Source organism: Tenrec ecaudatus, chromosome 7 (genome assembly GCF_050624435.1).
Source record: "Tenrec ecaudatus isolate mTenEca1 chromosome 7, mTenEca1.hap1, whole genome shotgun sequence".
NCBI lineage: Eukaryota > Metazoa > Chordata > Mammalia > Afrosoricida > Tenrecidae > Tenrec > Tenrec ecaudatus.
Genome location: NC_134536.1, coordinates 35,641,910 through 35,658,333, shown reverse-complemented (window position 1 = coordinate 35,658,333; position 16,424 = coordinate 35,641,910). Strand labels below are relative to the sequence as shown.

The window sequence follows — 16,424 nt, the reverse complement described above, 5'->3', positions numbered from 1 at the left end:
GAGCAAACAATTATAAGTGCAAGTGAATTGTGTTGTTGGTGTAGAATATTTAAAGTACCCTTGGCTGACAAAAAAAAACAAAACAACAACAACCAAACCTCTTTGGGAGAAAGTACAACCAGAATGTTCCTTAGAATTGAATATGGTGAGACTTCCTCTCACTTTGGACATGTTATTAAGAGGGAATCGTTTCTGGAAAAGAACACCAAGCCTGGTAAAGTAGAGGGCCAGTGAGAAAGAAGACCCTCTAATGAGATGGATGCACACAGTGGCTGAAAGGGTGAGCCCTACCCTAACAACAATCCTGAGGCTGGTGCATGGTATTTGCAAATGCCCCATGTACATGCAAAGTAAGGAACTTTGGGAAAGAATTGATATATTTGAATTAGGATGTTGTAGACAAATATTAACTGTATCATGGACTGTCAGAATGAACAAGTTATTTTGGAAGAAATACAATGGTCAGATTTTGTGTCTGATTATTTGGACCTGCGCTCATGGAGGACCAAACCCAGGAAAGGTACATTATTCTTGGCAAAGTCGAGGGCCAGCAAAAAGAGGAAGACCTGGAGCGAGATGGAGTGACACGGTGACAGCAGCAATGGACTCCGGCGTGGCAGCAGCTGTACGGATGGCACAGGACGGGGCAGGGTTTGTTCTGCTCTGCACAGGGTCTGCGGGAACCAATTCCATGACACCTGACGGCAACATTCCACTCTTTCCCACTTACAGCTGAGTGGGGATCACATCAGCGCTCATCATGAAGGTTGATTAGGTCCTTCCCAGTTGTCAGGGAGTTAAATCTTTGAATAAGAATTGCTCTATGGCAGCTGGAGAGGGCACAGTAGAACCAGTCTCCGGAGTTTCCGAGACAGTAAATCTTGTGGGGAGCAGAAAGCTTCCTCTTTCTCTAATAGAGAGGCTGGTGGGTTTGAACTGCCCACCATAAAGTTTGCAACCCAACTCATAACCCACTACGCCACTAGAGCTCATTACATACTGCCAGATTATACTATGACTTAACTACCGAACACCTGAGACTCGTTGCTCAGTGAAACGGGCACATATTTGCGAACAGGAGATGCAGGGTCACAATTCAGTCAATGACAGAGTCTGTTAGACTGGAACATGTGGAATATTGGTTTTTCTTGGGAGTATTTTTTATTATATGAAAATGTTTACAGATCATATTTTTCTAATCAAAATGAAAAACAGTTTGAATCATATTGTTTATAGAATTACAATTTATATTTTTGTAAGAGTCCTATAATCATTGCCATTTGGCATTAAGTTAGCCAGTAAGATGATATTATCTTGGCAAGTTGATAAATAGCCAAATAAGAAGTATTGGCTCAGACCCATGTTGAGAGGCTGGGACTACTTGCTGCAGAGAGAACAAAGAGGAGATTGGGTAGCTTAAACTTCACCACACATCATCGGGAATAATGGTAAATGAGAGCCTGAGACAGGCTGTATTTACCTAGCAAATGTTTATTCAGCACAAGGCAGGCATGCCACTTGCTGTCCTGTTCGACAAGCAAAATAATTTCTGCTAGTCATAACTATCTGAAGACAAGAAATCTCAATCAGTAGTAGTGAGAGTGACTAGGGTAATTGACCATGAAGGTGGTATTGAAATTGAGACATGGATCATAAGGGGGAGCTAGCCATACAGAGTGTGGTTGAATGGAATCACATATTTGATAAATGTATTAAGTGTATGAAGAGCATTTTGAAGGTGATAAGGCTATTTTTTTTAAAAAAATTAAATACATAGCTTTGAAAAAAATCTGTTTTTGGATACCCCCATGTATACCCTAGAGAAGTCAGTGTCATGGTACAAATAGATATACGTATTCCATATTCATGGTAACAATATCAAAAAGATGGAACAACCTAAAAGCCCATTAATTAAAAAATGGATAAACAAATTTTGGTACATACACAGGAAAAACCTCATGAACCTAGATGACATGAAGCTGAGTAAAAGTAGTCGATCACAAGGGGAAAACATTACATGAAATCACCATGGTAAAAAATCAAGAAAAAGTTTCATACTTATAAAAGCATTCGCCAATGTTTAGCAGGAGTAGGAAGGGAAGAGGTGGGTAAGTCACTCGATAGAGGCCAAATGGGAGGGAACGTGGGTGACAGGGGGAAGCAGTGCACATAATCAGAGGGAGGTGGTTATACAATGATGCGGGTGACGCAGGAGAACACACTGGGAGGAATGCAAGAGAAGGTAAACGCTCTTATAGATCCACCTCTGCACTAACAGTTCTCCAAGAGTGGAGCACAGATAGATACGCAGGCTGTAAACCTCTGTGGGAAGGAGGGTGGGAGTAGACACACAAATTATGCATGTGTATTGAACAGAGAATATTTGCTCATGAGAATTTGCCCTCGCTGCAAATATATTCATGAATGTGGTAGAGCACACAGGAGGCATAATTATGAATACATTTTAGGCATAATCAAACACCTTTAGGAAATGAGTCATTGGACCTAGTACCTGAAATTAATCCATGATGTTCATTGCCAGCTGAGGGTAGAAAAAAATTCACTCTGAATCATGATTTCAGCAATCCTAGGAATGCCTCATTCTAAACCACAGTCAGTCATCAGACCCAAGTTTTAGAGTCCTTTGGAACCTCTTCCGAGACGTAACTCCTGGGAAGCCAGGGATTCATGCCAGCTCTGGTCTTTCCTGACTGCCCCACGCCTTCTTCCTGAGGTCTCCTAGACCAGTGTATATGACTCATCTCAGGGTATTTGTAGTCACAGATTCTGTGTCAGGATATCACGGGCTGTGTCTGCAACTCCACAGTTTTAATAAGCAGGACCTTCATCACTGAGTCTTAATTAATTAATCAAATTTGTTTTAAAAAAAGATCATTTTATTGGGGGCTTTTACAGCTCTTATAACAATCCATACATCAATTGTATCAAGCATATTTGTACATGTATTGCCATCATAGATTTCTAAGTATTTACTTTCAATTTGTGTCCTTGGTCTCAGCTCCTCTTTTTTCCCTCCCAACCCCCCCTCCCACCCACATGACTTCTTGATAAATTATAAATTATTATTATTTTAATATTTTCAAGATATGTCATATATTTCATATTATTATTTTCATACCAACCACTGTCTCCCTTCACTCACATTTCTGATGTTCATCCCCCCCGGGGGGTCATGGTTATGAGTCAATCATTGTGATTGCCCCTTCTTCCCCCTACCTTCCCCCCACCTTCCTGCTATAGCTACCCCCACTTCTGTTCCTGAGGGGTGTATGTGCCCTAGATTCCATGTGTTGTGAGCTCTCATCTGTATCAGTGCACGTGCTCCCGTTTAGCCAGAACTGAAAGGCAGGACTGGGGTCATGGTAGTGTGGGATGAGGAAGCCTCAAAGAACCAGAGGAATGTTGTGTGTTTCATCAGTGCTAGACTGCGCCCTGCTTGACTCATCCCCGCCTGGTGACCCTTCTGTGAGGGGAACTACATCTCAATGTAGTCCACACACTGAAATACCTTAGAGAACGCTCTGATTTCTTGAGTGGGACTCAATCCGGAGATGATGATTTAATTGGTACGGAGGTGGCGTGGGCATCAGGATTGTAGCTGCTCTTCAGGTGCTGATGTGTGTGTTTGTGAACCTCTGCTTTAGGCAATACCATCCCAGCGATTAGTCCTTGTCTGTCTCCTGCAGGAGAAAAATCCTGGGGAGCTGCTCCCATGGAGACTGCATCCTAGGAAGCTCTATGGTCCAGAAAACTCAGTTTTTCAGAAAACTCAGATACATTTTCTGCCTATCCCTCCATAGCTGATTGTGTGCACAGTTCTTACTGGGGGACCCTGGATGCTTACCTTGATTAATTCTGCTAGCCACGTGAGTGAGTGGCAAATTCTCTTCCCTCAAGCCTCTAGAGATCCCGTCCCAATTCTTCACAACCCTCTCCTGGATGTATTGAGGGGGAACTAGTGAAATAAAAGAAACAGAATGACTTCACCTTCCCACCACTACAGTGACAGCCCCATTCCATGTCTTCATGTGGGCCTGTGAACTACTGTCATTGAACACCCTCCAACCGCCAGCTTCCTGCGCCCAGCCCCTTCCTTTAGCCTGGGCACTTGTTCCTGAAATGACCTCTGTGGCTCCTCGGTCATCAGTTCCCCTGCTCTTCTGGATGGTCCCCATCAGTGGTGGCATGCTGGAGTCTTATCCTGTCACTACGAAAGCCCTCGAGCTCATTTTTCCTCTGGTCACGACCTTCTTTCCTTGCAGTTCCACAGCTGATAAAAGTTCAGCTTGAGAACCAGCCTCGCTTTTTGCCAGATCTAGTGGCTGGCCTTGCTTGACCTTGCGCACTCCTTCATCTATATTTGATTGCTCACTACGAAGGACTTGCTTCTCTTGACTGCCCTGGCCCGAGTCCGTTCCCCCATCTTGCTCCGCAGATACACTAGCCTTTCCAGGCTTGGTACATGTCCTCACTGTCTCCTCTGTGTCTGGCCAACTCCTTCACCTTTTCCTGGTCTCTCTTCCTCCTCGCTCCTAAGAAAGGCCTTCCTTACACTTCTTTCCATTAGCCATTGCCCCCATCCCTACACTTTCTCTAGCTGCGGATCCTGGTTTTGTTGTTTTCTCATTGCCTTTATCATCAGCTGAAAGACTGTATGTTTACTTGGGAACCAGTGGCTGCTCATTCATCTGATGTCCCCTCCACCAGTAATATAAAGTATTGCAATGTTAGCCATTCAACAAAAGCCTTACGGGCATGGATTTTTCCTACTCTGGTTCCGTACCCAGAATATGAGCCCAGTTATCACATAGCAGACACTTAGTCATTCTGTGTTAAATACATGACTATTCCTGAAACCATTCTCTATTTCCCATAGAGAATGCTTAGGCCCACCATGTATTCATCATCGGCAAACTTTATCAATTGTAAAATTTCTCTTTCGACTCATGACTGAATTTTCTCTTTTCTGCCACCGAGTAAGAAACGTTCCTCCGTTCTGACAGACCCACGATGGTCTGTGGAGCAAGCTCGGCTTCTTTCTTCTTCTGTAGTGAGACTGCAGCAGTCTTCTGTCTCTGTGTGCCCAAGTCTACAAATGTGCTTCAGATCCCACAGGAAGAAAGTCTTCCAAGAGTTTGAGCACTGTGTGTTCTAAAAACAAAAAACCCTCCATTTCTTTAAAGATTTATAATTGCTACCTCTCCCGAGATATTTTTACATTGTTGTCCCTGGAGGAGGAATTCCGCTGATGGCTCAGCGCAGGGCAGGGGCTCACAGACAGACAGTCTGGCTCCGATGCGAGCTCTGTGCTCACCCAGCGAATAGGTGTTAGGATCTTGATCTAGAAAAGTGCACACTTGATTCTAACTTGGCTGTAGACTGGGGCTAGCTGGCTTTGAATCACACAGTTAAGCGCCATGACCTGTTTTCATTTTCTTAGTCTTCCTCCTCTCAGTCTCTCGGCGGTGGACAACGTGGATTGGGGAAAGTTTCAGTATTCCAATGGAGCAGCCTTGGGAGCATTGTTCATTGGCAGAAGCCCGGGGTGCCCCGTGTTAAATGCTGTTGTAGACACTGAACCTCTTGGCACCATTGTATACGTATCATATGGATCGCAGCGTCCCCAAAGACGTTTTAATGCCCTTTGATCCCATGTTTTCCCCTCGGTACCCATTTTCCCCATCACTTCATTGTAGACCCTAAACTCAACACTCAGAACAGTAAAATTGAAATGAGGCAGTAACTCGTGATTCATACGGTGGCCCATGTTTTTACAAATATCTAATGAAAATGAGCAAACATGTCTGTATAAAATTTGGACACAGTCCAGAAGTTTGTTTCGCTCTCAAATGCCTGATAAAACGAGCATGGGAGGCGCTGGGACTCCTGCTCCGGAGGCTGGCACGCAGTGCCGTTGCGGAGGCTCTGCCTGCCTGTCATCTCACATGGAGTCTTTGAGGCTGACCTTGGAGCCTCTGGGGCTCCCGGTCATCCTTCTTGGAGTCTCACAGTTGTTTAGTTGGAAAAGCTGAATGCTGTAAGATGGTTACTTAAGACTTGCCTGTCCCAATGATTTAGTAAGACGGACCAAAAAAGTAAAAAATAGATATTCGAAAATCCGCCCTCACCAGACGTTCTCTTTAAAAATTAGCTCACCACCTCTTTCTTACGAGCCTGATTTTCCTTGGCCCGTGACACAACCAAGCCCTGCCCATCGTGCCAAGCCTCTGGCAGGCCAAGGAATGCTCCCCTTTCAACGGCTTTGCTCCCTCAAAACCTTAATAAAAGGCAGCTAGTTCACACTCCAGCAAACCTCCAACCTAAACTTTCCCAGTTAACTAACAATATTTTGCCAAAATGCTTACTAAGCCCTGGCTCTCAGGAGAGTGTGTGACGTGGAATCGAACAGCCCTCCCGGCACCACGGGGCTACGATCCAGGGAAGAGCTCGAACCGCATTTTCAGCCTGCATGCTCCTTCGAGAATTCTCGTAGTGTTGGTTTTTAAATGTCTATATGTTTGTATACCTCGGAAGCGTGGACCTGGTGAAAGCAACAATAAATGAACAGCCTCTTTCCTCCCACCCCCATGAATCCCTTCAGGCAAAGAAGGTGAAAGAAGAAAATAAGAAATTCAATAATTTTATTGAAAACGTAAAAAGAAAGATTGGATAGTCATCGGATAAGAGCGCGTAGTCAATATGTAAACCTTTTCAAGAAGCGATGTCTGCAGCCGCATCTGAACTATGTATCTTTCGGGCAGGACCCATCCATCAGTAACACAATGGAGTAGCGTGGAGCTCAGTTTTAAGCCCTGCACCAGAGAACATTCCTCAAAAGCATAGAGCGTACCTAATGGAATTATATGTTTTCATGCTGTAATTACATTTGATTTTTCCTGATATTTCTGTAGACTTTTTCTTCACGGTTCTATGACTAGACAGAATATTTACAAGTTTTCTACGTCCCCTGTCTCTACACCTCCCCCACCCCGAGAGACTCACAATAGAGATTTTTAACAAAAGAGGAGGCAAAAGGTGTGTTCTTTAAGAGAGAGAGAGAGAGAGAGAGAGAGAGAGAGAGAGAGAGAGAGAGAGAGAGAGAGAGAGAGAGAGAGAGAGAGAGAGAGAGAAGAGATCAATTTTATACTTGAAAGAAAAGAGCACGGAGTTCTACAAGGCTCAACATTCTGTGTCACAAGAAATAGACTCAGATACCTCTGTGCCCTTGAAGAAATGTGTGTGGGATGAAATGGAATCTATTTGATCTTTGGCTATGAGACAGAATCGACTCATCGTTGAGGTAGGTGTTGGTTCTGGATCTGTTACCCCAACTGGACTTGCCACAGGGAGACTGATGAATTCTAACAGTAGAGTCGTGCCGGCTGGAGGAGACAGGACTGGGGGTGCCTTTATGGGAATATAAACATCCATTTTTGAAAAGTGAATCTCTCCAGCCATGAAATCCACAGAATTCCCAAGTGAAGAAATACAAACAATCAGAGAATGTGGTTGACATACCCAAACCAAACAAACCCAACTCACTGCCATCAAGTCAATAGTGACTCGACAGTGATCCCCTATGGGTTTCGGAGACTAACTGTTTACAGGAGTAGAAAGCCCAGTCTTTCTCCTGAGGAACAGCATGCTATTGGTTTTGAACTGCCAACCATGCAGATCTCAGCCCAGCGTGCAACCACGACTCCACCGGGGCTCTCCGTTGACATACAATATGTAACGTTTGTCTAACATATTGGATCGCTATTGTCCTACACATCTCTCCCACATCAATAATTATGCTTTATTAACAAACCCCAATAACATTGATTTCCATTAGCACTCATTCCATCTTCTGTATATTTTGAAGGTTACAGTAGATGAGACTTACACTCACTTCAAATATGCTTAGACTCTCAGAGGTCTTTCGTGGAGCCCTGGAGTAGGAGGAACCCGAAAAGCGTGGTTTTGCGGGTGCAGGTCTAGCATGAAGAGGGACTTTGTTTGCAAATGGAATGATTCGGGTGTGTAGATGAAGGCCTGGGAGCATGACCCAGGTTGCATGTTCTTATCATCACGTGCAATATAGCTGGCATTATAATTTTCCAATTTTTTCCTATAATATTGAAAACACAATTTCATTTTCCTCTTCTCAAATCTCTACAGTCTGGCTCCTGGCCCAGCCACTCAACCCACATCACCCTCTGAGGTCTTCCAAAACAGCTTCTCAGCCAAAACCAATAGTACCCTTCCAGATTTGTCAGCTATATTCAAACCCGCATTCTTCTCCTCTAATACCCATTCCAGCCTCTAATGCTCTGGGTTTGTCTCCTGCAGCTTGCTGTGTTCCTTCCATCTCCAGGCTCACACCTATAGGGACTTTCCTGCAGGGATCAGGCCGGCATTTGTGATTTCAGCAACAGTGTTGGTATTTAGTGCTAAATGCATTTGGGACTTTTAGTGCTTTATCTCTTTATTCCCAAACATTCAACTGCAGTTAACCTGGTAAAGGAAGACATCTAGTCTTGATTCTCAACTCCTTGTTCGTCTAATATCTTGGTTTATATAAACAAAAGTGGGGTCATTTCGACTTTTCCTCTCTTTGCTTGCATTGCTGCTGTTCTGGGCCGGGGAGCTGGCTCTAGCCCCTGCATCCTTATGCACAACCAACGGAAGCCCTGCCCTGTGCCATTTTCATAGGCAGCCTTGTGTTTGGCTAAGTGTTGCAGGGTTTGTACAAATTCGCTTTATTGAGGGACTGCTTCTTTTACCTGACCCTTTCCTTTCCCAGGAAGACTGTCCTTCTCCAAGGGTTGTTTCCTCCTGACAACATATGAGGCAGTCTCCCCATCCTCACATCCCACAAGCACTCTGGCTGCACTTCACCCTGGAGAAATTGCTTCGTTCTTTTCAGGGCCCGCAGTCTGTTCGATAGTCTTCAAGGACACCATAATTTAAATACCTTGATTCTTCCTAATGTACATTTATTGAATTACTATTCTTTTCATTTTTATCCATTCTTAATAATGGAGTTTTAATTAAATGTGGGTTAGAACAAACTGTGCACATAATCAGAAGGCATTGCCCATTATCCCATTGATGAAAATTCAATTAGGAATGACTGGGTGATTTCATTCTCTGCCTTCTCTTAGTACCTCACCTCCATGTAACCTTCTCTACAAGTAATTGGCCTACTCCCTGCCTGTGGTTACGTGTCTTCACTGTGAAAATGGCATCCTTTTCTCCTTCTGAAAGCCTGCTTCGCTTGTCAGTACCCTACTGAAGCACTTTCCTCCCAAGGCTTTCCAGGGAGCAATGTAAACTGAGTCACATGCCCTGGCATGCTGGCTTTCTCTTTCGATCATGAACATACAATTTTATGTGAAAATGTCTTCACATGTGTATAAGTTGCTGTAAATTCAGTGATGTAGTTATACATTTGGAATGTCTCAAATCTCTTGAGAAATTATCCTTTTTCAGAAATTGACCTGTCTTTTGGATCTAAATTTCAAATAGTCTTTCCCTCACACCGCACATGAACATGCACTTACAGCATGTGGGCAATGACCATGTCTCCTGAAATCTTCATGAGGTTTGCATTTTCTTTCCAGGATCCCCCAATGGCTGTAACCCTCGGACTCCGAATGGAGGAAATGATTTTCAATCTTGCTGATACACATTTATTTTTCAATGACTTAGAGGTAAGCACTTAACGAGGGGACAATAAAGTTGTATCCAACACCTAAAAGGGCTCAGTGCTTCTGTCAATGCTGATCACCTCAAGAAAGAAAGAAATATCATTCAAGAGAGCTATAAAGTTCCTTTCAAGGGGAAGAAGAGTATGCAAAAAAGATAAGCAGATAGCTTAGTTGTGTTAATGAAAATTATCCAAATAATATATTTAGAACAAACATAAAAGGGCATCTGTAATTCTCTTATATCATAATAGTAGGTCGCTTTGCTGTCCTGATATATATATACACACACACATATATCCTACATACTACCCCTGGGATGTTTGGTATGTTAATCTCAACACAATTTACACCTTCAGAATCAGCGTTACCTTTCTCAGGTTAGTAAGCGGAAAACTATTAAGTTAAATGTTAGATAATTATGCGCAGGTGCAGTTCATAGTGATAGCATGAATCACTAAAATGTGTAGCTCAATTGAAACCTAATGTTAGTCTACATGATTATGCCTCTGTTCATCCCCTCTGGGTGAAACCATGCTAGCCCTGATACACAGCTCATACATCCTTTGACCGGCTTCTTTTTCACTGATTTGTTTTTCCGCTTCCAAGCCCTAATGTCTAAGAGATAATCATGAGGATAGGAAATCCAAGTGAAATGATCTTAGAGAAATAGCCTCAGAATAACTGCGCAGGTTCTGAAGAGCTCATTTAATGCATGTACTAATGGCTGGGGTGTTAGAAGATACAATTTAAAGTAATTAGGTAGTTGGAACATTGAGAAGAAGTATTGCTTGATTGAGCATAACTATGCCAAAAGAGAAACTTAACTTTCTTTTTAAAATGACATATAATTTTTATCTCACACTTTTCCACTGAAATAAACACATTTATAATAAGATTATGAAGAGAGGGAGATTCTTATCGCAAAAACTCTAACTTGTGTGACATATTTTACATGGAATTTTCCACTACTTAACTTATAACCATTTGAAGTGAGAATACAGATTTATTGATTTTGCCAGAGGGAACCAATAGGGTCCCAAGTATAGGAATCATGTTCAAGGCTACCATTCAACTCATGCTGTACCTTGGATGTGAACCCAGGCCTGTGTGGCCCCACGCATGCTTCCGCCCTTAAATTATGCTGAAACTAAAAGTTGATGAGAGGAAAACGTACCAACTTAGTGAGTGATGATATTAAATAGGTTTTTAAATTGACAAGGTCTTACATCTAGTTTTCGTTCCATTTGAGCTATGCATAACTGAAATGGATGGCTCAAGCCATCCCATGAATGTATGTGTGGAAATCAACTGTGTGATAGAATTTTTTGATGTCTCCTCTTCAGTGCGTCATTGGTTTTACTGGGTGATAAATTAATGCCTGGTTCAAAGGGTCTGTTTTCTTTAATGAACAATTTGAGACATCAGTATTTTTTAATCATTTTATTTGGGGCTTACACAACATTTATCATAATCCATACAGACATCAACTGTGTCAAGCACATCTGTACATACACTGCCCTCATCATTCTCAAAACATTTGCTCTCCACCTAAGCCCCTGGCATCAGCTCCCTATCTTCCCCTCCCTCCCAGCCCCCACCTCTCTCATGAACCCTTGATAATTTATAAATTATTATTTTGTCATATCTTGTCCTGTCCGACATCTCCCTTCACCCACTTTTCTGTTATCCATCCCCCACAGAGGAGGTCACATGTAGATCCTTGTAATCGGTTCCCCCTTTCCACCCCACCCTCCCTCCACCCTCCCTTTATCACCACTCACACCGCTGGTTCTGAAGGGATCATCCACCCTAGATCCCCTGTGTTTCCAGTTCCTATCTGTACCAGTGTACATCCTCTGGTCTTGCCAGATTTGTAAGGTAGAATTGGGATCATGATAGTGGGGGAGGAGGAAGCATTTAGGAACTAGAGGAAAGTTGTTGTATGTTTCATGGTTGGTACATCGCACCTTGACTGGCTCGTCTCCTCCCGGAGACCCTTCTGTCAGGGGATGTCCAGGATATCAGTATTCTTAGACAAGTTTTAGATTATGTAAAATAATAATCATCTCTCTAGACCCAATTTAAAGTAATCTTACTGCTTAGGTTCTGGTATGAAGAATGATTTTTACATGCATGATAATAGGAAACAAATTACAACCTTATTTGGACTTTGACTTTTCTCACATAGAAGAAGATATATATTTTTAAGTTTACTTTTTTGCCCAGGAAGTGTGTTGTTCTCATTCTAAAGAGGATCCCAGGATTATTAGAATTTTCAAAGGTATGCAAAGAAAACAATGACTTTTTCTTTCTAAATTTTGTAATTCTCACTTCATTTAGTTATTTTTTAGTAGAAATAAATAGAACAAGTGACCCCATAGTTACTTTTGGTGGCACATTTGAAGCCAGGTGGAGCAAATTTAACACTTGATGCTTAAAAGACAACTGAAATGAGAAGGTGAAAATGTCATATGATCAATGTATATATATATATATATTTATATATTTGGAATGAATACTGGTATATCACGTTATGATCAGCTATGGTACTTCAGCACTCTTTGTTTTTGATTAGATAGTATATTAAATGTATCTTTATGGAATATCTGACAGGATCTCTGGTAGATAGAGCAACTCAGAAAATCTTGCTAGCCTTTTCCCACTCTAATTATGTCCCTTTTTTTGTTGTTGCTGTATTTTAGAATGCAGTAAGAATTCCATTGGATTCAAACTGTGAAGCACAGCTGTGAAACATTGTTGAGTTGAACAATGAAGTAATCGACTCTGAGTTTACGTTAAATGAACACTCATTAGACATAAGCGCACATGCACACATTTAAAATTCCCAAAGAAACTCCGAAGTTTATTATTAACTTCAGGGGGCTAAATAAGCACTAAAGTTAATAAAGTCCGAATAATAGTGATCAAGATCTTTCAGTGCAGTTACATAGACAGCCACTACCCTTCCCCATCTGAATGTGAGAGAGTTACTTTGTTTTCACACAGTTTCTGTTTGCATAAATCTTTTACTGCCGGTGCTGTCCTGGTCTGGGTCCCTGACTGGAAGGAAAACTGCTTGGGTTTCTGCTGAAAACAGGACAATTCCTCATCAGAGGAACTCCGGGTTGTTGTTTTTTTTTCTAATACATTAAATCTTTGGCTCCTATTTTGTTCTCTCAGACTTAAAATCTAATTGAAGACTTAAGTCCTTCCATCTATACTGCAACATATGTAGTAACAGCTGCTTCTTACATAATTCCTTAAAAGATACAGATTTAAACCCTCCTAATTGACACTTCACTACTTCCTGCCCAAGTGCAGAGACGCCAAATGCACATACCGCTCCCCGGAAGACAAGGGCATTCTGTTGAAATGAAATGTCCTTCGTTCAGTTACAATAGCTTCCAGCAAAGAAGGCACCAGGGAGCATTGCAAATACAAGTAAGCAAAGGCTGCTGTGAATTATAACTGAGACAAATCAGGGGTGATTTTGTGCTCACCTTATATGCCAAAAAGATAAAGTAAAAATTAAACATCAGGTAGTTGAATTCTCTCTGAGGTCTGCTATGACTACCACTAACAATAATCATAATGCCCAAACATTACAACGATTTTCAGTCCTTCAGATTTTAGTTAGAACGACTCTTGTAACGTTTTTTAGGGTGAACACTAAAAAGGAAAAATTATTCAGATTTTTCTAAAAACTTAAATGACAGAAGTTTGGGTTTCTTTCAGTGGACCGCGGGCAAACGTCCAGAGTAAACAATATAGTTAACTAGGCCTGGTTGCAGAGAGGAGTTCGAAAGCTGGAAAAACCTCAAGCACAATTTCAAATATGGAGCTCCTGCTCCAATAAGCTTGATATACCGCTGTCCTGAGGGATGGCACACACATTTGTGGGGCTGACTATGTACAATCAATCATGTGCGTTATGACAAGAAATATCAGAATTTCTCTGTAAAATAGGATAAACATGCAAGTAACCTTAGTTACCAAGTCAATTAGTAGCATTACCTTGGTACAGCTCCCCACTCTTGACGTACACATCTTCTTACAAATCCTCACTGTCTAGGATACATTGACTGAATATGCAAATAACACTGGTAGAAAAGTATACGGATGGGTAATACTGTCGGTAATTATCACTTGCATGGACTTTTGCCATTCATTCCAGAAGTGACTGTTGAGCGATTCGTCTAAGCCAGGTTGTACTGTAATGTGGCTATTTTCTGATGAACCAAACAGCATCCTTGGGGAGCTTCCATTGAGTTTTCTGTTTTAAAGAACCTTGGACCAACTATCTCTTCCTTAAACTAGAGGAGGATCTAAGACTATGTGTGGAAAGCTGGAGACCAGATAGTAAATATTTGCCAGAGATTTCTAAGTCCTGTAATGAGTATAAATAGTAGGTGAAAGGTCTGTCTTTTAGCATGGTGTTCTATTTAGAAGGAGCCCTGGTAGCACCGTGGTTACATGCTGGACTGCAAACTGCAAGGTCAACAGTTCAAAACCACCAGCTGCTCTGAGAGAGAAAGATAAAGCTTTCTACTCCTGTAAAGAGTTAGAGGATTAGAAAGAGATCCACAGGGGCAGATCTGTCCTGTCCTATAGACTCACTATGAGTTAGAATTGACTGAGAGGCAGGCAGGTTTTTTTCTTTATATATGAATGTAATGATTTGCAAATGGATTCTGATTGGTAAGTACTGTGAGTGTTTGAATATGTGAATGTTGTTAGGTGCTGACAAGTCTGTTCCTACTCAAAGCGACCCTCCGTACAACACACGGAAACACCACCCTCTCCCATACCATCCCCACAGTTGGTTTCTGTTTCAGCTGCCGGTTGCAGCCACTGTGTCCATCCATCCTTCCAAGGGCCTGCCTTCCTTTTCCCTGCCCTTCTGCTGGACCACGCGTCATGTCCTTTTCCGAGGACTGGCTCTCCTGGCATGTCCAAAGTTCCTGAGAGGAAGTCTCACCACCCTTGCTTTTAAGGAGCATTCTGGTTGTATTTCTTCCCAAAATATGTGAATAAGATTGAAATCATTTCAGACAGGGAACAAAAAGACCCAAATGGTTAGGCAGTAACTTATTCTGAGGTTAGAATAAGAACAACTTATGTTAAAGGCCCTAATCCAAACTCCTCATCCAGAACATGTAAGAGTTTTCTGGAATGCCACTGTTTATTTGAAAATAATAAGAGGAGCAATACAAAAAGAAGAAGAATATAATCTACACTGAAAATTATCATTTGGATTTAGAAATTATAGTTTAAAATTGGGTCACTGGAAGACAATTTTCTTCTGAGAGGGAAAAACTTCATTATTTCCCTTTGAACTATGATTATTCTTTTCAGTTTAAAAAACAGAGTCAAATGAAACCCCCCTAAAAAACGGACTGTAAGTCAGCCTTGGATGATGTTATTAGCATTTTCACGTTCTGGTAGAAGACCAGCATGGTTCGTTCAGAGAATGCTGGCCCAACCTGAAGCAGAAAATCATGCACATCTCCCAGGACATCATAATCTGACAAGCCTGGCCTGCCGTTGCTGGCAACAAAGAAGCAGCGACAGTCAGTAGCTGCTTGAGGCCTGCGAACCCCAAGCAATTCTTTCCTCGGCTTCCTATTGCTTCCACAGTGAAGTACACGCAAGAACAGTGCTTAAAAGAATAGACAAGTGATTGGGAGATTTAAGAGGATTTCTTATCAATAAGTTCAAGGTTCAATCTACGCTTAAACTTGTTGTCAAGAAGCCCCCATGGCACAGGCTTTCCGGGGCCCTTTTGGGGGGCTCTCTTATGGATTTAGGTGTGTCATTTTTCCAGCTAGCAGGGAAACATGCTGGAGATGGAGATGAGGGGTGACTGGGCAGATGCTGCCATCTTCTGGCCATCTCCTGGTCAAGGACGAGTGGGAGATGCTTGGACGGTGGCGACAGGCATTATTTGAAACGCAAGTAACGTTTCCCGTATTTTTAACAGGAGTGCGATCAAGTTCATATCGACGATGTCTCCTCCGATGATAATGGGCAGGACCTAAGGTAAGCCAGGCCTTTCAGTCTGCTGTTTCCTACAGAAATTCGGCGATGGAGTTTTGCACATGTAATTATTTCTTTTATCTCTCTTTAATGTATTTTGGGTGTTGCAGTACCTACAGCTTTGCAACTGATGGCTTCCATGCAGCTGCAAGTAGTGCAAACCTTTGTTTGCCAACAGGTGTAAGAGGAGGGGTGGACTGGATGAGGAAGTTGGCTTTTCGTTACAGAAGAGTGAAAGAATTATATAACACCTACAAGAACAACGCTGGAGGTATGTGTGGCTTTTGACGCTCCAAAAGATGCTGCCAGCTCTTGTTGAGGTGGAACGCAAACCGTGGTTAGGCGGCCCTGCCACTCTGGAGACCGCACGCTGAATACTCGGCCTAGAGTGTTAAGCTTCTTGGGCTGGATGTGGAAGAAAGATTGGGCTTCCTTCTCCCGTGAAAGGTTCCCATCTCAGAAACTCGGGGTCACTATGAGTCAGCATCCACTAGAGGGCAGTGAGGGCGATTTTTGTTTGTTTGTTTGTTTAAGAGACTTACAAAATTAAGCCAGCAGCTCTGGCATGTACTTGTCAGTTATTTGTGAAATTTGGCGTTGTCTGAATGTGGGGCCAGCGTTGTCCTACCTCAGCTTGTGTTTGGAATGCTATCCTGGAGAATCAGACCAGTGAAC

The 16,424-nt window shown here is 42.4% G+C and overlaps 1 protein-coding gene across 10 annotated transcripts in view; it reads left to right on the top strand.

The window, feature by feature from the left end:
• The window catches only part of EYA4 (EYA transcriptional coactivator and phosphatase 4), a 287,674-nt gene that overhangs the window by 252,777 nt on the left and 18,473 nt on the right, over positions 1–16,424 (top strand). For all 10 annotated transcript variants that reach the window (XM_075554523.1, XM_075554517.1, XM_075554518.1 and 7 more), the window contains 3 exons: positions 9,627–9,716; positions 15,694–15,752; positions 15,860–16,020. In XM_075554523.1, the coding sequence (XP_075410638.1) occupies positions 9,627–9,716; positions 15,694–15,752; positions 15,860–16,020 (310 nt within the window). The remainder of the gene's footprint in view (positions 1–9,626; positions 9,717–15,693; positions 15,753–15,859; positions 16,021–16,424) is intronic.